We start from the raw sequence: 21,674 nt of genomic DNA, 5'->3' as shown, positions 1-21,674 counted from the left end.
AGAGCCTCCATTTTTGATTGCACCTCATTAATAGCTTTTTTATTTCAACTTGGTTAGATTTTAGTTCTTTTATTTCTCCAGAAAGGGCTTTTATATCTCCCAAGAGGGTTTCTCTAATACCTTCCATGCCTTTTTCGAGCCCAGCTAGAACCTTGAGAATTGTCATTCTGAACTCTAGATGTGACATATTACCAATGTCTGTATTGATTAGGTCCCTAGCCTTCGGTACTGCCTCTTGTTCTTTTTTTGTGTGTTGAATTTTTTGCCTTGTCATTTTGTCCAGATAAGAGTATATGAAGGAGCAAGTAAAATACTAAAAGGGTGGCAACAACCCCAGGGAAATATGCTTTAACCAAATCAGAAGAGATCCCAAATCGTGAGGGGGGAGAAAGGGGATAAAAAGAGGTTCAGAAAGAAAGAAAGAAAAAGAAAAAGAAATGAAAAGAATTAAAAAAAGAAAACGAATAAAGAAAAGTATAAAAAAGAAAAAAATAAATTAGTTTAAAAATGTTAAAAAAGAAAAGGGTAAAAGTTAAAAAAATTTTAGCGGAAGAAGAGAAAAAAAAATGAAAAAGAAAAAAAATTAAATTAACTGCAAGACTAAAGAATCATAGGGAGAAAGCCATGAGTTCCGTGCTTTCCTTTCTCCTCCTCTGGAATTCTGCTGCTCTCCTTGGTATTGAAACTGCACTCCTTTGTAGGTGAAGTTGGTCTAGGCTGGATTTCTTGTTGATCTTCTGGGGGAGGGGCCTGTTGTAGTGATTCTCAAGTGTCTTTGCCCCAGGCGAAATTGCACCGCCCTTACCTGGGCCCAGGCTGAGTAATCCACTCGGGTTTGCTTTCAGGAGCTTTTGTTCCCTGCGCACCTTCCATAGAGTTCTGGAGGACAGGAATACAAATGGTGGCCTCCTGGTCTCTGGCCCGGAGGAGCCGAGAGCCCAGGGCCCCACTCCTCAGTGCGCCCTCAGAGAACAGCGCCCAGTAACTCCCATCTGCCTGACCTCCGGCCGCGCTCTGAGCTCACCAAGCCTGTGCCCAGTTCAAGGTACCCCCAAGCTGTGAGCTCACTGTCGGCTTTGTCTCTGTAGCTGGCTTCCCCATTATAATACCTGTAAGCTCTGTGACACTCAGACACCCCCAATCCTTCTGTGCTTCTGTGACCCTGCGGGACCTAAGGCCACGCTGACCCCGTGTGGGCTTCACCCAAAATATTTTTTAGAAGAAAAAACACTATGTGCATACAAAAAATAGAGCTACATACAATGAAGGATAAAATATGACTATAATAATGAAGGTTTAAAAAAGATTTTTTTAATGGAAGGTATTGTCAAGCTGAACTAGTTAAAAAATGTTAAAAGAGGAAAGAGTGAAAGTTAAAAAAATTTTAGCAAAAGAAAAAAATAAAATTAAAAAAATTAATTAACTTTGCAAGAATAAAGAATCATGGGGGAGAAAGCCTTGAATTCCAAGCTTTGCTTTTTCCTCCTCTGGAATTCAGCTGTTCTCCTTGGTAAAGTGAACTTGGTCTTGGCTGGATTTCTTGCTGATCTTCCGGAGGAAGGGCCTGTTGTAGTGATTCTCAAGTGTCTTTGCATGAGGTGGAATTGCACTGCCCTTACCAGGGGCCAAGCTAAGTAATCTGCTTGGGTTCGGGTTCACTTTCTGGAGCTTTTGTTCCCTGAATGCTTTCTATAGAGTTCTGGAGGATGGGAATGAAAATGGAAGGTTCCCAATCTCTGGCCTGGAGAAGCAGAGAGCTGGGGGGCCCCACTCCTCAGTACAACCTTCAAGAAATGCGCCTAATCACTCCCATCTCCCTGGCCTCTGGCCTCGCTCCAAGCTCACCCAGCTTGTGACCAAGAGGCTCTGATCTGGCACATAGCCCCTCCTGGAGTCTCCCAAACCAGCAGATCCCTGCACTCTTCCAGGGGGCTCTCCCCAGATATTGTGGGCTCTCTGCTCACAGAGCAGTGTTATGACTGTGACACGGACCACAGTTTAAGGTAACCCCAAGTTGAGAGCTCACTCCATAACCCCATCTCCGTAGCTGGCTTCCCTGCTCTAATACTTCAAGCTCTGTGACACTCAAGAATCCAGATCCTACTGTGACCCCATGGGACATGAGACCACACTGTCCCCACATGGGCTTCACCCTGGCTTAGCCTCTGGAGCGATGGCCTGCATGGAGCAGACTTTTAAAAGTTCTGACTTTTTGCTCCATTGCTCTGCTGCTTGCCGTGAGATGGCTCCTCCCCCCACAGTCTATCTTCCCGTCGCTTTGGATTCACTTCAAAGCAGGTCCTACCTTTCAGAAAGAGGTCGATTTTCTGTTTCTAGAATTACTGCTCTTCTCTTCCATCTCTTGTTGGAATTGTAGGTATTCGGAATTGTTTGATAAACTATCTAGCTATTCTCCTGCTATCTGATGTCAACTCAGCCAGCTACATTTCCACCATCTCGACACCTCCCACCCCAAATTTACATTTTAAAAAGCAGATGTTTGAGAGAAAGAATTAGTGAAGAAGGGAATGTTAAAATTGAAATACACAAGGTAAAAATTTCATGACCCTCATTATAATAAGAATCCTTAGAGACTAAAAGGAATATCTGCAATATTTGTGATTACAGAATTATAACTCTCATTTTTCTATTTTCCATATTTCCATGTTGACATGTAAGTTTTAGAATCACAAAATTCATTATCGATACTTTTGAAATGCAATGGTTAAATGCCCTTCCATAATAAGGACTGTAATATCAGTACTAAGTGGGTATTTATAAGAGAGAGTGAGAAGAACAAATGTAAAGTCATCTTGAAGATCTGAATTTCAAAATAAAACTTTATTAAATCATATCAAGAATCCAAAAACAAGATTCATCTAACAAAATGTTTCAAAATGTTTTCACCCTATTTGGGTCATCTAAATCCTAATAGTCTAACATATTAGCTTCCACCTATAGACAGACAACAGCACAAAAGCTATCCTTGATGGCCTGTGTCATAGGACAGGAGGCTGCCCCAGTCCCAGGTCTGAGTGCAGGCAGCAGGTGCCTGGGAAGCAATGTGTGCTTGCTGCACTGAAGTGCACAGCTGAGTCTTCAGGCTGTGTGTCTCTGATGTGCAGGGAGAGATGTTTGGCCATCCTATTAAATGAAAGAGTGAGTCTTTGGTCTTCTTTTGTGGCCACAGTTGAACGAATGTCTATAAGGAGCTGGGAACTGTTCCCAAGTTCTTGCTTATACTAGGGGAAGTAAAACGAGACACTGTCTGAATAACTGCAGTTGATAACAGAACTGCTTCCCTCCTTTTCACTCGGGGTAGAAGGATGCTGCTCCACATTCTCTCCCTGGCTGAACTGTGTGCAGAAAGAAAAAGTTCAGAGAAAGGAGAAGAGATTCCAGGTTATTATGCTTCAGAATTCTCTTTTTCTACACTAAGTGGAGGAAACCTGAGTAAAGCCAGTCTTCAATTCTGGAGAATATCCACTAATATATTGTTGCCCATAAACATTCAACTCACAGTTTAGCTGCAGCCACGAGAACATGATTAAAGCTCCCATGGATGTCTTTATGGTTCCTCCCAGTTAAGCTCACGTTCAGAATTGCGGCCTCCAATCAGCTCCCTCTTTTATCAGGCCATCCCTTCTTTCCTGTAACAGGGTAACTTCCCACATTTAATACCAGCCAATAAGAAAAGATTCTGCTGTTGCCATAGTCTAGTCCATCAGATGCACTAAAATGAAAATTCCACATGTTCTGCATCATCACAGGTGCACTGATGTCTTGTGGTCACATCTCTACTGAACTCGCTGGAGAAATGCTCTTCTCTTAGCTGGTGTCTCTGAGGGACTCATCTGCATCAAGGCAGCAATCAGTCAAGCAAGTTATATCTTAGATCAGGGATGAACTGTACAGTAGGAATGTAGAGAACAAGATTTACATGCCTGCATGCCACTGAGTCACTGTTAGTAAGTTGGAAAGAGGTAGATGCTATTGTTGTTTATTTTAGGATGGGCTGGGTATACATGTTTGAAATCATGATTTACTCCCTTAAACAAAGAAAACAAAACTTTTCCTTTGTGCCAAATATACCATCCTCAGTTGTCTATTATGGAGAAAAACTATTTCTAAAAGGCACATGGAAGCAAGGATTAGGGTAAAAGAATGAAGATTATTTAATATTTTAAGTATCTCTTACCTCAGACTCTACTCCTCCTACTTGCTCTTGCCCATGACTTTGAATTTCTTCCCAGAGGACTGACAATACCAACAGTCAAAATGTGGAATCATTGTCAGTTGAGATGACTGTGACAAAAGTAAAGAACCAAATCTCAATGATAAGGGAGCAGGGGAATAATAGGGAAGCACAAATACTGTGCATCCCCTGGAATGGTGCCACCCAGAAACTGGCCTTAAAGAGCTGATCAGGAGAAATGATTTTTGGGAAACCAAAACTACCTCATTTTCAAAAGGAGAAGCCCCTTTTTTGTGAAGCCTACTCTCAGATCTGAGAAAGGACAAAGAGTAAAACTCATTTTCATCCTCCTCTCCCTACATGAATGATTCAAAGACAGCTACAGTGAAGAAAATCAATTGAATATATAAGTATATGCATATATAAGAAATGTGTTTTTATGTGTGGAAACCTTCTTGAGTCTGAGAATCTTCCATTCTCTCCCCCATTCCCCATAAAATAAGAATTCTCAGATTCTTCTCTGGGTGAAGTTCCCTCTGCTGGCGGGAAGGTCAATTTTTGCAATTTTTAGGTGTGACTCTCAGAACTGAATGTGACCATTCGTATGAATGGATCTCTTCCATGGACTAACTGTTGCACAGATAACACCAACCCTTGGGCAAAATTTCCAGCTCCACGATGTTTTTACAGAATATTACTTTACTTATTTTCAAGTATTGGCCTAGAAAATATCGTCTAACAGCTTCCTGGTTTTTGCACTGCAGAAATCTTCCAAATCCTATGATCATTTTGCAGAGAATGTGTAAGTTATGCTCATTATACTCATCCTGCCTTCAAGGGATGTCTACCTGGCATAATAAATATATTTTCTATTTTGGGGAACGTCCTTAGAAATACATGTAGATGTTCAGGTGAAACTATCACCTCTGGATTTCTCCTACAGAAACAGTGAGTGATGGATAAGTTTGCTGGTAGAAACACAGTGGCTCAGCCCAAGTCTCCTTTCCAGCCCAAGGTCTCAGACATTTACACAAATTGGAACTCTCCATTCAGGTGTTCAAACTGATTGAACCACATCTTTCTCAGACTCAAAATGCAGAGATCTAAGTGGCTGGGTTTGCATTATATATGTCCTCTTTACCCAGCAGAATGGTCCTACAACAAGGAGGCAGGAGCAAGAATGTCAAAGAGGAAGTGAGGAAACCCACTTTCTCTTTCCTCCAGCTCATTCCCTACCTAATTGTTTTTTACAGCCAACTTGATTATAGTCTCTGATTTATAACATTAAATTGGACTAAAGGATTTCTAAAGGTACTTCCAGCTCCAAATTTCATTCATACTATATATAAAAAGCAAACTTTTACTAAGAACTGGTTGTGTGCAATGTGGACTGGTGTCAGAGTGGGGTGAAACTGCCTGCATCATGGACCCCAAGACCATTTGCACAACCACATGTAATCTAGTGGTTCTGAGGTTGGTCCTAACCAATGGCTGAAGCCTCTTCAGAAACAGAGACACAGGATGAGATTCTATCAGGTTTTCATTTCTCCTATGACATCAATAATATATCAAGGAGAAAATAAATTCATATTGACACTGGAAAAAAATGAGACTTTATTCACTGACTGAAATTCTTTCACAAGCAGTGAGACCGAGGGGTACCATGGTTCAACCATAGGCAAACAGGATGCTCTTTTGAAGACATATTTCCTAAATATTTTTATTTCATACAATTACATATTATATGAATAAAAGAAACTCCTCTATTGAGACACCCTAGAGGAGGTGGATGCGCTTACTAATATGGAAAGCAAGGAGTACTCTCTCTAAAACAGCCTAATTGTTTTCTGGATTTTGGGTTTATCCTTGAAATTTTAATTTAGAGGTTCAGATTTTCCAGTCAGGGATGCATGTACAATTTTTGAGAACATTTCAAAATGAAAACTTGGGATCTTTTTGCAAAAAGGAGGGAAAAGATATCATTAGGTAATATTTCTAGGGGAATCATATATGTAAAATACTCTAACTCTTCATACACTTTAGTTTCATGTGTCTGATTTTAATGTTTTAAAGACTTTCTTCTTTTTAACCATCTCAACCAGGTTCAAAGAAAAATGAGGCAGATGTACTGAGGCTTCCAATGTACCTCTTGTCCCCACACAGGTATAGCTTCTCCCATTATCAACCTCCCCCTGGCCTTTTCAGAATGGATGAGCCTACACTACCACACCATATCACCCAACGCCCACAGTTTATTTAGGGTTCCTTCTTGTTGTTGTACATTCTGTGAGTGTAAACAATTGTATAAGACATGTGTCCACCAGTATAGTATCGGAGAGAGTACGCTCACTACACTAAGTATTTTCCGTGTTATTCATCCCTGCTTTTCCCCTCAATCCTTGGCAACCACAATCTTTTACTCCCTCCATAGTTTTGCCTTTTCCAGAAAGTCATAGGATCAAATCATACACAACACTGCCTTTTCAGATAGGCTATTTTCACTTGGTAAAATGCATGTAAGATTCTCCTATCTCTGCATGACTTCATAGCTCTGATCGTTTTAGCACCAAATCATATTCCATTGCTTGTATGGAACACCATTTATTTATTCATTTATCTGTTGAAGGACATGCTGATACTTCCAAGCTTTGGTAATTATGTATGAACAGCTATAAAACACCTGTGAAGAGACTTGTGTGTGGACAAGAGTTTTCAACCCTGTCAGTGAAAATACTCAGGAAAGCCATAGTTCTGTAAGAAACAGCCAGATTGTTTTATTGAAATGTCCAGGTATAAACTTTCATTTTGTAGTAATTTCCTAACAATATTAACTACACCCTTTGTTGCATGTAAAAACCACAGCTAGTCCAAAGCAGGCACAAACAGCACAGGTGGTCCGGCCAAGTGCTCAGCTCACACACAGCCTGCTGTGACCCAGAACCTGAGCCTGCATGTGTTCCTGCCTGTGTTCTGCTACCCTACATATCTCTCTGTTCAGCACTTGTTCCCCCACTTGTAGAACTCACTTTTAAAATACAGGTACAACAATAAAACTAATATTAGTTTTAAGATAGTGATAGCACAGCAATAAATGTTAAAGCACTAATAATAATTATAAATTAAATCATAATTAAAGCATTATTTTGTCAAGCCTTTTTCATTTGAGTAATATACATATACATTTTATGTTACCTGCCAGAAGATCTGTTTTTCCAGGGCACTAGATAGGAGCATTTCTGTCACTTGATCCAGTAGCTCTTTCGAAGAAATTTTTACCTCCAAAGGGCTTTCTGGGAAGAAGAAGGGCAAGAAAAGCAAGTGAAAGGACAGCCCTGATGGGTCTAATTTTAGGAGGAAAAACATGCCCTAAGGTAAATCTGAAAGTCTGAACATGTGCAAAGTCTGCTGTGGGGCAAATGCCAGCCACATGGAAGGGCGGGGGCTACAGGTGCAGCGCAGTTTGGGTGCAGGCTGCAGATCGCCAGGGAGCACTGTGCCTCCGCTGCACACAGGTACGTGGCTGAGTCTTCCAGTTGGGAGGTCCTGATGTGGAGGGTGCTGGACCGTTCCTTAATATTCACTGTGCAGTTTAACCTTCCACTCTGCTGCATCCCTGAAGCGATGTAAAACAGCCTGGTGAGACCGCCGCCCCCAAGGTGCTGCCGGAACCACTGCACACTGCCCACAGTTTGGGAAAAATTGCACTGGAGAGTAAAGCTGGCTCCCTCCTGGTGGCTCAGGGCTGAAGGGCTTTGCTCCACAGTCATCCCTCTCACCCCTGTGTGGAAAGAGAAAAACAAACACAAGTAATATCACCAGGAGGTCACTGATGCAGTTTCCAAACTTGCAAAATATGCTAAGACACACCACTGAGGTTGTAGGACCCTCTTGGAGTTCCCCCACCACTGTGGGCTGTGGGCTGTGGACTCCACCTGAGTACCCATGAGGAACGTCCCCACTCACAGCAAACCTGGATGCACAGGAGCCCCAGGAGAGCTTCCCCGTATTTCCTCATGATTCCTTGTCTACGTGATGAGGTACTTTGGCCTGCTGCAGAGCGTAGAGTCTTGGATTCAGAGAAACTGTGTCTTACAGTCAATCCCTTTCAACAGAACCACCAAGCACAAATCACACCTCAGCCCTGTCATTCACAGAACTCCAGACTCCACCCACAGTGGCCCAGGACAGGGCACACTTATGTCTCCAAAACTGTGCTGGCCAACAGTGCAGGGAAGTAGGGGCAATACTTCTAATATAAGAGGATAAGTGGTTGTTGTTGTTGTTTGTTTGTTTTTTAAATACTTTAAGTAAGAGATTTGTGAGTTAGTGTGTGAGAAAAGGTGAATGATATTTCTAGAAAAGTCAGTGCCTGGGGGTTACCTAGAACTTCAAAGAATCCTAAGGAAGAGTGACACCATTTCCCTAGTCACACAGTCTGACAGATAATGTGAGAATTCAATTATATAAAAATATGGATAAGGGAAAATTATCTGATAGCATGTATTGTGTATTGAGAAGTAAATACACCTTCTTGAAATTAAGAGAGCTCCAGAAATGAAACAGACAGTCACTATCTGCATAGAAAATTATTCCAACCATAATTTGCTTGGTGAAAAATAGGAGTAGGATACTGTCCTCTCTCAGATAACTTTCACATCTCCACCTCTCCTGTGCAATTCATGGACCCTGCACATCCACACAGCTGAGTCTGACTGGGCCACTTATTGCTATTCAAAGTCAATGTTGTTCTCTCCCTTTCCTTCTCTTTGTGTTCCTTATTGTTTCCTCTCCTCTTCTTCTCTTCATTCTTGTTCTCTCCACTTTCAGCAGAGATAGATGAAAAGGTAGTATATCTGGGATATTGAGATAGTTCCAAGACCAGTAAGTTGGGAGATTTTATTCATAGCAATTGACAACAGGTAATGGGATTTTTCTGTTGAGTTTCCAGGCTCACAATACCCAGAAATAATCCTATCCTGGTACCTATGAGGAATTATCTGTATGATGGATTTCTAGAGACATGGCCTCCAGAAGTCTGAAGTTGACATGAAATGGCAGAACTGAAAACCTGAGGTGAATTTTACACAAACTCTGTCTCCTATCTTCACTACCTTTGCTATTTAAAATTGGACTGGCTTGCATGATTTCTGTTCTCTCTTTAACTGTTCAAGGTTGGACCCTCAGAGAGTCTCTGTTTCTTTTAAGGTCTAGAGTGCCCCCTAGGGTACTGACAAGGTTGGCAAGAACACCTCAGATCCCAGCCCCATTCATTCCAGGCTTCCTGATGAAGGAAAAGCAGATGCTCAGAAAGGAAGATAACTGCTTAGACTGAATGGGGATTACAAGTGAACCAAATCCTACTTTTAAAATGGAATTGCATGGAAATCAGTATCAGAAAATAATTTACTAAGTCTCATCATGTGCTACTTATTTAATTTCTTTACCTTAGTCAAAAAATATAAATATTTTTTGAGCTTTTAGTTACAGTGGGGTGATTTACTAGTTGTTTAGAATATATAAAAGTATAATGGAATATTATTCAGCCCATAAAAAAGAGTGAAATATTTCTATTTGCAATGACATGGATGGAGCTAGGGAGTATAATGCTGAGGGAAATAAGTCAGTCAGAGAAAGAACAATACTATGTAATGTTACTCATACATAATTTGAGAAACAAACCAAACAAGCAAAGGAGAAAAAATAAGACAGAGAGAGATAAATCAAGAAACAGACCCTTAATTAGAGAGATCAAAGTGATGGTTATCAGAAGGGAGAGGGTTGGATTATGGGTTCAAAGCTGAGGGGATGAAGCAGTGCTCTAGTCCTGATGAGCACTGGGTGTTCTGTGGAAGTATTGAATCACTATATTGTACACCTGACAATAATATAACACTGTATATTAACTAACTGTAATTTAAATAAAAACTGTGAGTGAAGTGAGATACCACCTCATACCAGTGAGAATGGCTAAAATTAACCAGTTAGGAAACGACAGATGTTGGTGAGGATGCAGAGAAAGGGAAACCCTCCTACATTGCTGGTGGGAATGCAAGACTCTGGAAGTCAGTAAGGAGGTTCCTCAAAATGTTGAAAATAGAGCTACCCTATGACCCAGCAACTGTACTACTGTGTATTTACCCTAAAGGTACAAATGTAGGGATCCGAATGGGCACATGCATCCCAATGGTTACAGGAGCAATGTCCATAATAGCCAAACTGTGGGAAGAGACTAAGATGTACATCAACAGATGAATGGATAAAGAAGATGTGGTATATGCCATCAAAAGAAATGAAATCTTGCCATTTGCAATGACATGAATGGAACTGAGGGTATCATGCTGAGTGAAATAGGTAATCAGAGAAAGACAAATATCATATGATCACACTGATATCAGGAATTTGAGAAACAAGACAGTATCATAGGGAAAGGGAGAGAACAAATGAAATAAGATGAAATCAGAGAGGGAGACAAACCATAAGGGAATCTTAATCCCAGGAAACAAACTGAGGGTTGCTGGAGAGGAAGGGGGTGGGAGGGATGAGATGATGGGGAATGGACAACCCCAGTTCTGACCCTTTGTCACTTACTACGCTAAGTCGTTCCTCATCTTGATAATTTGGAGATGATGTTTCAAGGTGTTTTACTAGATTTCACTAGGAAATAGACGGTATTCTATTTAGACTTTCTTATAACACAATAAACATTTTGGGTATACCTTTCTGTAAGTCCTCCTAAAATAAGTAAGTCATTAAAAATACTTAAAAAACAAAGAAGAATGCAACCATATTGGCAAAGTGATGCAGTACAATACAAACATTGCTTTATTCTATTATGTTTTTTCTTATATTCAATTAGCCAACATATAGTACATCATTAGTTTTTGATGTGCTGTTCAAGGATTCGTTAGTTTTATTAACACCCAGTGCTCATCACAACACATGACCTCCTTAATACCCATCACCTAGCTGTCCCACCCCTCCGTTCTGTAACCCTTGGTTTGTTTCCCTGAGTCCAGAGTCTCTCACGGTTTATCTGCCCTTCTGATTTCTTCCCATCCAATTTTCCCTCCTTTCCCCTGTGGTCCTCCAGGCTATTCCATATGTTCCACATACAAGTGAAACCATATGATAATTGTCTTTCTCAGCTTGACTTATTTCACTTAGCATAATCCCTTCCATATCAGTGCAAATAATCCCTTCCATATCAGTGCAAATGATAGGTATTCATCTTTTCTGATGGCTGAATAGTATTCCATTATATATAGGAACCGTATCTTCTTTATCCATTCATCTGTGGAAGGACATCTAACCTCCTTCCACAGTTTGGCTACTGTAGACACAACTGCTATAAACATTGGGGTGCCTGTGCCCCTTATTTCACTACACCTTTGTTTTTAGGATAAAAATCTAGTAGTGCAATTGCTAGGTTGTAGGTTAGCTCTATTTTTAATGTCTTGAGGAACCTCTAAACTATTTTCCAGAGTGGCTGTACCAGCTTGTGTTCCCAACAGTGTAAGAGGGTTTCCTGTTCTCCACATCATCACCAACACTTGTTCTTTCCCATCTTATTAATTTTTGCCATTCTGACTGATGCAAGATGGTGTCTCACTGTGGTTTTGATTGGTATTTCAATGATGGTTGGTGATATTGACCATTTTTTCACGTGTCTGTTAGCCATTTGTATGTCTTCTGGGAGAAATGTCTGTTATTACTTCTGCTCATTTTTTTGACTGGATTATTATGTTTTGGATGTTGAGTTTGAAAAGTGTTTTATAGAACTTGACTACCAGCCCTTTACCTGAAATGTCATTTGCAAATATCTTCTCCCATTCCGTGGGTTGCCTCTTACTTCTTTTTTTTTTTTTTTTTTTTTTTTTTTTTTTGCCTCTTACTTTTGTTGACTGTTTCCTTTGCTGTGAAGAAGCTTTTTGTCTTGATGAAGTCCCAAAGTTCATTTTTGCTTTTGTTTCCCTTACCTTTAAAGACTTATCTTGAAAGAAGTTGCTGTGACCAATGTTGAAGAAGTTACTCTGCCGATGTTCTCCTCTAGGATTTTGATGGATTCTGCCTCACATGTAGGTCTCTTATCCATTTTGAGTTTATCTTTGTGTATGGTGTAACAGAGTGGGCCAGGTTCATTCTTCTGCACGTGACTGTCCAGTTTTCCCAGCACCATTGATTGAGAAGACTGTCCTTTTTCCATTGGATATTCTTTCCTGCTTTGTCAAAGATTAGTTGACCATAGAGTTAAGGGTCCATATTGTGGTCTCTATTACTTTTTGCACTACTTTGCTGACTCCTTTGCATTCTCCAGTTCCCTGATTTGTGGCTCTCTGTGAGACATTGCAAAACAGGAGTTAGAGAAATCTACAGGATTTTCCCCCTGTATCACCTATCAATCTGTCTTGTTAGGAAACATCAGTGCAAGAGCATTTTCTCTCACCATATTTCCTAGGCGCTGAGAATGATCTCACTTGAGTTCTTACTGTCAGAAAGCGAACTGAGCTATTTATCTGGCCAAAACATGAACCTCTTCCTCCATTCTGTTTCTTTCCCCAACCCTTATATTTAATATCAGTCTGTGTCTACCACCTGATTTACTAGAAAAGAAACCATGGAAGAGGTGGCTGGCCTCTCTTTTCCTTGCCCAGGTACATGTGCTCCTCCTCCTTTCTTCTGTTCCATTCTTTCTGTAATAAACTCTGCTCTGCACTAAAGCTCTCCCACCACCTCTCCTGCTTATACTCAGTCAGGAAGGTATTTGGCAGAGGCCACTTTCTCAGGGACACTGTGTGTATCTAGAAGTGTCATAGACACAGCAACACACACAAGGGTGGCCTGAACAACTTCTCAGCCTGGATTTCACCACAAAGATGAACAAGAGACCAATTCATCCATAACTGTTTGTTTATTTTAAAGATTTATTTATTTTGGAGAGAAAGAGAGAGAGAGAGAGTCAGTTGGGGGGGTGCAGAAGGACAAGGAGAAATAGAGAGAAGCAGAATTCCAACCCAGCATTCAGGGAGTCTGATGTTGGGGCTCGATCAAACAAACCTGAGATCATAACCTGAGCGGATCAAGAGTCAGACACCTAACCTAGTGGACACTCCAAGACCACTTCATTGTTGTGTAATTCTACCTTGAAATTAGTTACACCCTGGTCGAGGAACTCTTGGCATTGAACTGTTTTTAATGTCACAAAGGAACACTTGGGGTTGGGGAATGTTACTGCTGGTTCCTATGCTCTAGTCATTTGTATGATTTTTTACTAACCAGACACTGACAAACAAACAACAGATTGTGCTGGAACCAGACTGCATCAGGCAAAGACACTCAGCTTCTAGGGCCCTGTTCTACTCAGAGGTTGTGCTCAGGTCCCCCTGTAGTCCCCATCACTGTGTCACTCAGGGCAGAGTAGTACACAGCTAAATCTGAGGCTTGCACTGCGCCTTTCTCCAAGTGGAAGGCTTTCGATTTGCTGTGGAAGGTGGCTTCAAATCCTTTGTTGCTTTTCTTCTCCTTGTCCCTCAAGGCTTTCAGGTGGAGCTGTAGACCTTCACTGGGATACTGGACATACCAGAAAAGAGTAAGGGACCCTGATATTGAATAAGTGCAGTTCATAGTCAGAGAAGCCTCTTCTAAGAGGGTCACTTGGCCTTCCATCTGAGTCACTGAGGCTCCGTGGGTTTGTCCTGAGGAAAGAGAAAGGAAATCTGTGTCACCTTGGGCATAAAACTCATGGATAAATAATAGTTAAAGGTTTTGCTGACACCATGGAAGAAAGAATCCAAATTTTAAGAGGAATGGTACTTACCAAGCATTAAGAGTACCACAGTCATGAAGCCTGGAGAAAACCTCATCTCTGTAGCATCACCTAAATAATGTTCTTCATTCTTACTATGAAGAAGGTTGGAGTGACAGAAATGATCAGTAGAAACCCACATTCCATACAGGAAATGTGACTGCAGTAGGAAGCTGCACCCCCCTGGTGGACAGGGAATAAAATGCGTGCATGTTAGCCAGAATCCTCCCCAAGTCAGCCATTTGTTTCATCCCTGACCTCATGAGGCACATGTCAGTCTTCAGGTGGCCTTGGGATGTCTGAATATCAGCAATCCTGTCTTCTCAGGTCTGTTTTGTTCTCAGGTCTGTTTTGTTCTCTTATTTCCATATCAGGTCTGATATGGAAGTTCTTTAACACAGTACCTCAGGGCATTTCTGTAGCTGGGAGGGTAACAATCTTCAGAAGCATTTTACTACAGTACTTTATATTTTCATGTGTCCATGTGGGCTGGCCTCCTACTGACTGCCAGAAAAGGAGCTGGAGTTGAATACAGAGAAAGTAATAGGAAGTCAAGTCATTGGTGACTGATTCTGTGATTTTGGCACTTTATGCAATATTTAGAACAGTGACTCATTTTTTAAGTACTCAATAAATATTTTTAAATTAAACAAATATAATGAACAAATAGCATTTATTTGAAATGCCGTATTTACTTATTCCTAAACTATTAGCAATTGCAATAAATACTATTTTAATAAAAATTATTAAACCCCTGGGGATAAAAATATATGTTTATAAAAAAAATAAAAAAAATTAAGTTCAAAAAAAAAAGTGGAAAAAAAATTTTCAGAAGTCACACTATCTAATAGTCAAATATTCCTGATTTTTAGAATAATTAAAAAGTGAAAAATAGGAATTTCAGACAGAATAAACTCACACATGGAGTCATCAAATCCCTATAGAATGATTTGATAGTCTTATGTTCTCACAGTTTTATTGACTCCAATATAAGGTAACTAGTGTACATGAATTCAGCAACAAATACTAATCCTATCTTCTTAACAGGCTTAACTTCAAGGACGCTTTCTATTATCATCCATCTGACACTTTTTGTTGCCAAACATTAATCAAATAATTTTTCTCAATAGGTAAGAAATCAGGATGATCAGTTAAAAGTTCAGGAAAGGGACACATCTTCTGTAAGGCCCTGTAATCATATACCCTAAACACATTAGGAAGCTTAGCTCAGCTGTTTCCTGGAGGTGATTCACCACACATTCAGGTGGAGGAATATCAGAGTCCAGAGCCAACATGGGAACAGTTTCCCATATATATAGTGAAGTAAGAAATTCAGGCCTGGACACTTTCCATTCATGTATCCGTTCCCTTCCCCTTCACCTTCCAAATCACATTGTCAGAACCTGCCTCAAAATTATGCTAGAAAGCAATTTTAGACAAGCCACTACAAATGTCTCTCCAGATATGCAGGGACGGGGCGCGTGGGTGGCTCTGTCGTTGCGCCTCTGCCTTCTGCTGGGGTCATGATCCTATGGTCTTGGGATCAAGCCCCACATCAGGGTCCCTGCTCAGAAGCCTGCTTCTCCCTCTTCCTCTCCCCTGCTTATCTCCCTTTCTCGCTGTATCTTTCTCTGTCAAATAAATACAAATCTTTTTTTTTTAAATTTTTTTATTTTTTATAAACATATATTTTTATCCCCAGGGGTACAGGTCTGTGAATCCCCAGGTTTACACACTTCACAGCACTCACCAAAGCACATACCCTCCCCAATGTCCATAATCCCACCCCCCTTCTCCCAACCCCCCTCCCCCCAGCAACCCTCAGTTTGTTTTGTGAGATTAAGAGTCACTTATGGTTTGTCTCCCTCCCAATCCCATCTTGTTTCATTTATTCTTCTCCTACCCACTTAAGCCCCCATGTTGCATCAAATAAATACAAATCTTAAGAAAAAAAAAGATCTCTGGGACAATGCTAAATAGGTTGGGATGATGCTGGTTGAAAATAAACAGTATAACACTTGGATGCAGAAAGTCATTAGGCATAAATTAAAAAAAAACATATACTTTCAGGCCAATGAAAGCCTATAGGAGAAATATTTTGCATTTTATGTTACACAGGAAGACTGGCACTGCAGTGAGGGAAAATAGTGCATAGAATGATATTGAATGGCTGTTATTAATACATAATTTACATAACAATAAAGTGCAGCAAATTCAACAATTCTATAGGATTTGATGTATTTAGTATTTGTGAAGCCATCACTACAATTGAGAAATGAACACATACATCACCCCAAAAGTTTCTTTCTGTCACTTTGTAATCCTCCTCTCAACCCTCCTCATCCCCATTCCCAGGGAACCTTTCTGTCAGAAATTAGTTTGCATATTTTACAATTTTGCATAAATGAAATCATATGTATCTTTTGCCTGGCTTCTTCTCAGCATAAATATTTTGAGATTCTTCTGTAGTCATATTTATCAAGACTTTGTTTCTTTCTGTTGCTCTGTACTACCCCATCATATGCCTATAAAGCAACTTGTCTATTCACCTGTTGCTGACCATCTCAATTAATCCCAGTGGGGTTCTTAGAAATAAAGCTGCTATGAACATTTGTGTATAAGATGTTTTATAGACATATGCTTTCATTTCTCTTGGATCAATTTCTGAGTACAACAGCTGGGTCATATGGTAAGCAAATATTTGACTTTCTTAAACCAACTTGTCCTAGAAGCTGTTTTATAGATTCTCTTGAGTTTTCCACTCAGATGGTTATGTTGACTGTTAAAAGATAAGTTCACTTCCCCCTTTCCAGACTATGTGGTGTTTGTTTCTTCTCCATGCTGTATTGCATTGGCTGGAACCTCTACTTCGATATGAAATACAAGTGGTGAGAGCCAAAACTCTCACCTTATTTCTGAAACTAAGGAGAAAGCATTTAGGTTTTCACCACCAACTATGACATTTGATGTAGGTTTTTGGTTGAGCCCTTTCTCATTAAGGAGATTTCCTTCAATTCTTATTCACCGTGAGTTTCTGGATTTGTCAGACACTTCTTCTGTACCTATTGAGGTACCTTCCTAAATTGCTCATCTGCTATGTGCCAATCTCTTTGGATATATTACTGATACGTTGTCCAACAAAATATTAAAGAAGATATCATTCTCCCAAATTTACAAATAATAAAACAAGCTCAAGGGGCACCTGGGTGGCTCAGTCAGTTAAGCGGCTGCCTTCTGCTCAGGTCACGATCCCGGGGGGGTCCTAGGATCAAGTCCCACATCTGGCTACTTGCTCAGCAGGGAGCCTGCAGCTCCCTCTGCTTGTGCTCTGTATCTCTCTCTCTTTCAGTTAAATAAGTAAAATATTTAAAAATAAATAAAAATAAAAATGAATAAAGCAAGCTCAAAAGTATCAAGAACTTGATAGCAGAGCTAATACTTCTGAACACAGAGATAGATGATAGAAAAAAGCCTGTTCCCTGATTTTCAGGTCAGCAAGGTGGGGGAGACCAGCATAGCAACTTGCTCCTGCTAGATCTGTGGTTCATAGCAGGGGCACCCAGTACTTTCATGGGCCAAGAGTTGAGGACTGTTTTCTTTCTTCTGGTGCCTGCCTGGGCTCTGAATCCAGACAGCACTGGGGGGCAGCGGTCCCTCTCCTCTGAGGATAGAAGTTGAGCTACCTCTTTAGGCGCCACTCTTCTAAAATATTCAAACCAAAGAAGAATATGCCTGAGGGCTCTCATTAGCTCTCACCAGCTCTCATCAGAAGCAACTCTACGAAGTGGAAATCTGAGACAAGCTCTTATGTTGCCAGAGGGAGAGGATCTAGTGAATGGATTGCAGTTAACACTGTAGATTTCTTCAACCAGATCAACATGCTGTATGGTACTACAGAATTCTGCACTGAAGCAAGCTGTCCAGTCAGGTCTGCAGGTCCAAGATATGAATATCATTGGGAAAATGGTACTAATATCAAAAAGTGAATCTGATGTTCAGGATCAGCTTGATGATGAAAGTCTTTTGCCTTCTAAGTTTGGTGTCCCCTTTCCAAAAAACTTTATGTCTATGGCAAAGACCATTCAAAGCATGTGTTCTGGGTTTATGTCCCTATTTATCACCAGCAGTTTGATTCTGTGATGCAGCTGTGAGAGGAGGCCCATCTCAACATCCCCCTTAAGCCCTTTATTTTCTTTCTCGAGGAGTTTAATCTGATTGATAGGCATGAGTTGGCACCTCTTCAGGATTTAATCAAGAAGCTTGTATCAAAGACAGATAAATGCTTCTTCTAGAACATAGTTCCCTTCCTGCTTCATCTGCTAAAGCTATCTCATTGTTATCTGTTAAAGACTAGTGATATGGACTTTAAGAAAACAGGATAAAAAGACACTTATTGTTGCTGTCTACTGATAAAATTGTTCCAAGTTAGACTGGCCCAATCCTTCGGTGAGATATTCAAGATGCAGCCGACTCTGAGAAACTGTGTGGCCACTCCTGTTATTGTCAGAATTAGACTGGTTGTAACACATGGTAACTGACATGTAGTCTATTTGTTTACTTACTCTTTACTGAAGAAAATGATTGAGTGCTTCAGGTGACAGCATAATGAAGACTGAGAATTCCCACCAATACTTTATTAACAAGTTTCCAGAATAAATTACCTAATAAGGCAATCAGATCAGTTTTATTCTGCTTTTATTTACAAATAGAAGAGGTATTTTAAAGTTTCCTTAAGATTTAGAACATTTTGGGGGGGTGTGTGCCTGGGTGGTCCAGTGGGTTATAGCCTCTGCCTTCAGTTCAGGTCATGATCCCAGGGTCCTGGGATCGAGCCCCACATCGGGCTCTCTGCTCAGCAGGGAGCCTGCTTCCTGCCTCTCTCTCTGCCTGCCTCTCTGCCTACTTATGATCTCTGTCTGTCAAATAAATAAATAAATAAATCTTAACAACAACAACAAAAAAAGATTTAGAACATTTGGGGGTGCCTGGGTGGCTCAGTCATTCAGCATCTGCCTTTGGCTCAGTTCATGATCCCAGAGTCCTGAGATGGAGCCCCACATCAGTCTCCCTGCTCCACGGGGATCCTGCTTCTCCCTCTCCTACTCTCTCTGCTGTGTTTCCTCTTTTGCTGTGTCTCTCTCTGTCAAAAAAATAAATAAAATCTTTAAAAAAATTTAGAACATTTGTGTGTTACTTTGCATAACCTTTGAGTTTGAAGTTTGTATACTACTGTTTTTATAGGTAAGATTATATATATATAAATTATATATACATATACATTTTTTTTCAAAATCCATGATTGCTGTTTAAATCCTCATATGACCTGTGGGGTATGGGAGTAACCAGAGTTCTTTCTTTTTTTTTTTTTTTTAAGATTTTATTTATTTATTTGACAGACAGAGATCACAAGTAGGCAGAGAGGCAGGCAGAGAGAGAGAGCGGAGGAAGTGGCTCCCTGCCAAGCAGAGACTGATGTGGGGCTCGATCCCAGGACCCTGGGATCATGACCTGAGCTGAAGGCAGAGGCTTTAACCCACTAAGCCACCCAGGCGCCTCACCAGAGTTATTTCTAAAATGAGTTGTTTGGTTTTTTTTTTAAATATTTACTTGGTATGCTATTCACATAAACCAATCCAAAGTTTTAGGAATATGTATATAAGAAATAATTTCCCTAAGGTATATCAGGACAGTCCTGTATATTTTTATTAATTTTTGTTTGAAGATTTTGTATTTTTTTCATTACTGGTATATTTTATCTTATCTGACAGAATGACAGATTTTTATGTCCTTGTATGAGTGATGTGAATAATCATGTGAAATGTTTTGGGATAGATGCTATATTTGTGAATATACTTGTATGACTTTTTTCATTTAGTAGAAACCTTTCCATCAGTATGGAAAACAAAGGAAATTGCTTTCCACCATATAATCTGGCCATCATCAAAGATTGAAGCTTATTTTTCTGATAATAAAACTTATTAGTACATTATTCAATAATGTACTTTCATTCAATAATGTACTATTCTTTAAAATGAAACAGACACAAACAAACAAACAAAAAACCCATTTCCTGTATTTGCCACTAAGGATTGTTGATAGAGAAAAAATGGAAGAGAGACTGCAGGGTAGCAAAATGACTTCTTCCAAAGCCTTTGAAATATTTTAAGACACTCTTTAACAGGCTCTTTATTATATAATTGGAGCTAAGAAAGAAATTCAAACACGTGCAGGTTTGGCCCCTTTACCAAAATTGGAAAGAAAATACATTATAACGGATGCCCAAACTGCTATTGAGGAGCTGACACCTGAGTAGAGTCTTCACCATTCCATTCAGACCAATTATTAACACCTGATCTATGCAATGGACTGTAGCAAAAGAGACAAACCATTCTAGGATTTTGAGATTCAGTGATATTGGAGCTCCACTCATGACTAGTGATCACTCTGTTCCTTAACAATTGCTTGTGGTGGGGCACCTGGGTGGCTCAGTGGGTTGAGCCGCTGCCTTCGGCTCGGGTCATGATCTCAGGGTGATGGGATCGAGTCCCGCATCGGGCTCTCTGCTCAGCAGGGAGCCTGCTTCCCTTCCTCTCTCTCTGCCTGCCTCTCCGTCTACTTGTGATTTCTCTCTGTCAAATAAATAAATAAAAAATCTTAAAAAAAAAAAATTGCTTGTGGTAACCTAGTCCAGAGGATTGTTGTTCCAGTTAACAAGTATAAACCTTTCTCAAAAACCTAGAAACCAAATTACTTTATGATTCAGCAATCCACTTCTGGTATATACTCAAAAATGGGAAGAATTTGCCTATATACCAAAAATATTGAGATGTTTCTGAATTCCTATTTCTACCAAAAAGTGGAAGCAACCCCAAAGTCCATCAACAGATAGGAATGGATAAACAAAATGGGATATGACATACACTGGAAGATTATTCAACCTTGAAAAGGAAAGAAATTCTGTCACATGTTGCAACATAGATGAATCCTGAGTAGATTATGTTAAATAAAATGTCACAAAATGACCCATACTGCAGAATCGACTTCTATGAGATATCTAAACTAGTCAAACTCATGGAAAGAGAAAGCAGAATGGTAGTTCCCAAAGACTGGAGGGATGGAGTAGTGGAGAGTTATTGTTTAATGACTACAAATATTTAGTTTTTCAAGATGAAAAGAATTCTAGAAATCAATGGTGTTTCTTTTTGAAAAACAATGTAAATGTATTTCATACCAGTAAATTCTACACTTAAAAACTGGTAAAATGGTAAATTGTATGTTAAAATGGTAAAAAATTATAATTAAAAACATTTTAAGAGATTCTTTTTAAGATTTCTACTCTACACATCTGCCTTCAGATCAAATATGAGAGTGTTAGAATGCAAACCAATTATCAACCATCCATCACCATCCAAATTTTAAGGCACTGTAGGAATGGGGTTAGAGGTGGAAGGAGGGAAACAGAGAGGATGAGGATTTTGGAGTGTGAACAATAAACAAACAGTGCTGGGAAGTGTGCAAACTGAGCCAGGTGTTGGCCAAAAGTGATATTGAAGGAGTGTTGATGTCAAGGACAGGAACGAAGTGGAAAATTCACACTCTGCTCCTTCACAGTGTTCCCCTAAGAGCTCCTAATTATGAGCATTTGTGGATAAGACTGGTGGGAAGCAAGTAAACCTC

The 21,674-nt window shown here is 40.0% G+C and overlaps 1 pseudogene and 2 gene segments (V, D, J or C); 1 reads left to right on the top strand and 2 right to left on the bottom strand.

Moving 5' to 3' along the window:
• Nucleotides 1-7,039: 7,039 nt before the first annotated feature.
• LOC131836315 (T cell receptor alpha variable 22-like) lies at nucleotides 7,040-8,289 on the bottom strand. The segment is given in 2 exon segments: nucleotides 7,040-7,973; nucleotides 8,159-8,289. Coding segments are annotated over 2 exon segments (483 nt in total).
• Nucleotides 8,290-13,552: 5,263 nt separating this feature from the next.
• LOC131837192 (T cell receptor alpha variable 9-2-like) lies at nucleotides 13,553-14,130 on the bottom strand. The segment is given in 2 exon segments: nucleotides 13,553-13,887; nucleotides 14,010-14,130. Coding segments are annotated over 2 exon segments (381 nt in total).
• A 2,823-nt stretch (nucleotides 14,131-16,953) lies between these two features.
• On the top strand, nucleotides 16,954-18,289 carry LOC131837190 (MOB kinase activator 1A-like; annotated as a pseudogene).
• The last annotated feature ends 3,385 nt before the right edge of the window (nucleotides 18,290-21,674 follow it).

Source organism: Mustela lutreola, chromosome 7, assembly GCF_030435805.1.
Source record: "Mustela lutreola isolate mMusLut2 chromosome 7, mMusLut2.pri, whole genome shotgun sequence".
NCBI classification, from domain to species: domain Eukaryota; kingdom Metazoa; phylum Chordata; class Mammalia; order Carnivora; family Mustelidae; genus Mustela; species Mustela lutreola.
The sequence above is the reverse complement of the archived record's forward strand: the minus strand, read 5'-3'. Positions and strand labels throughout refer to the sequence as shown.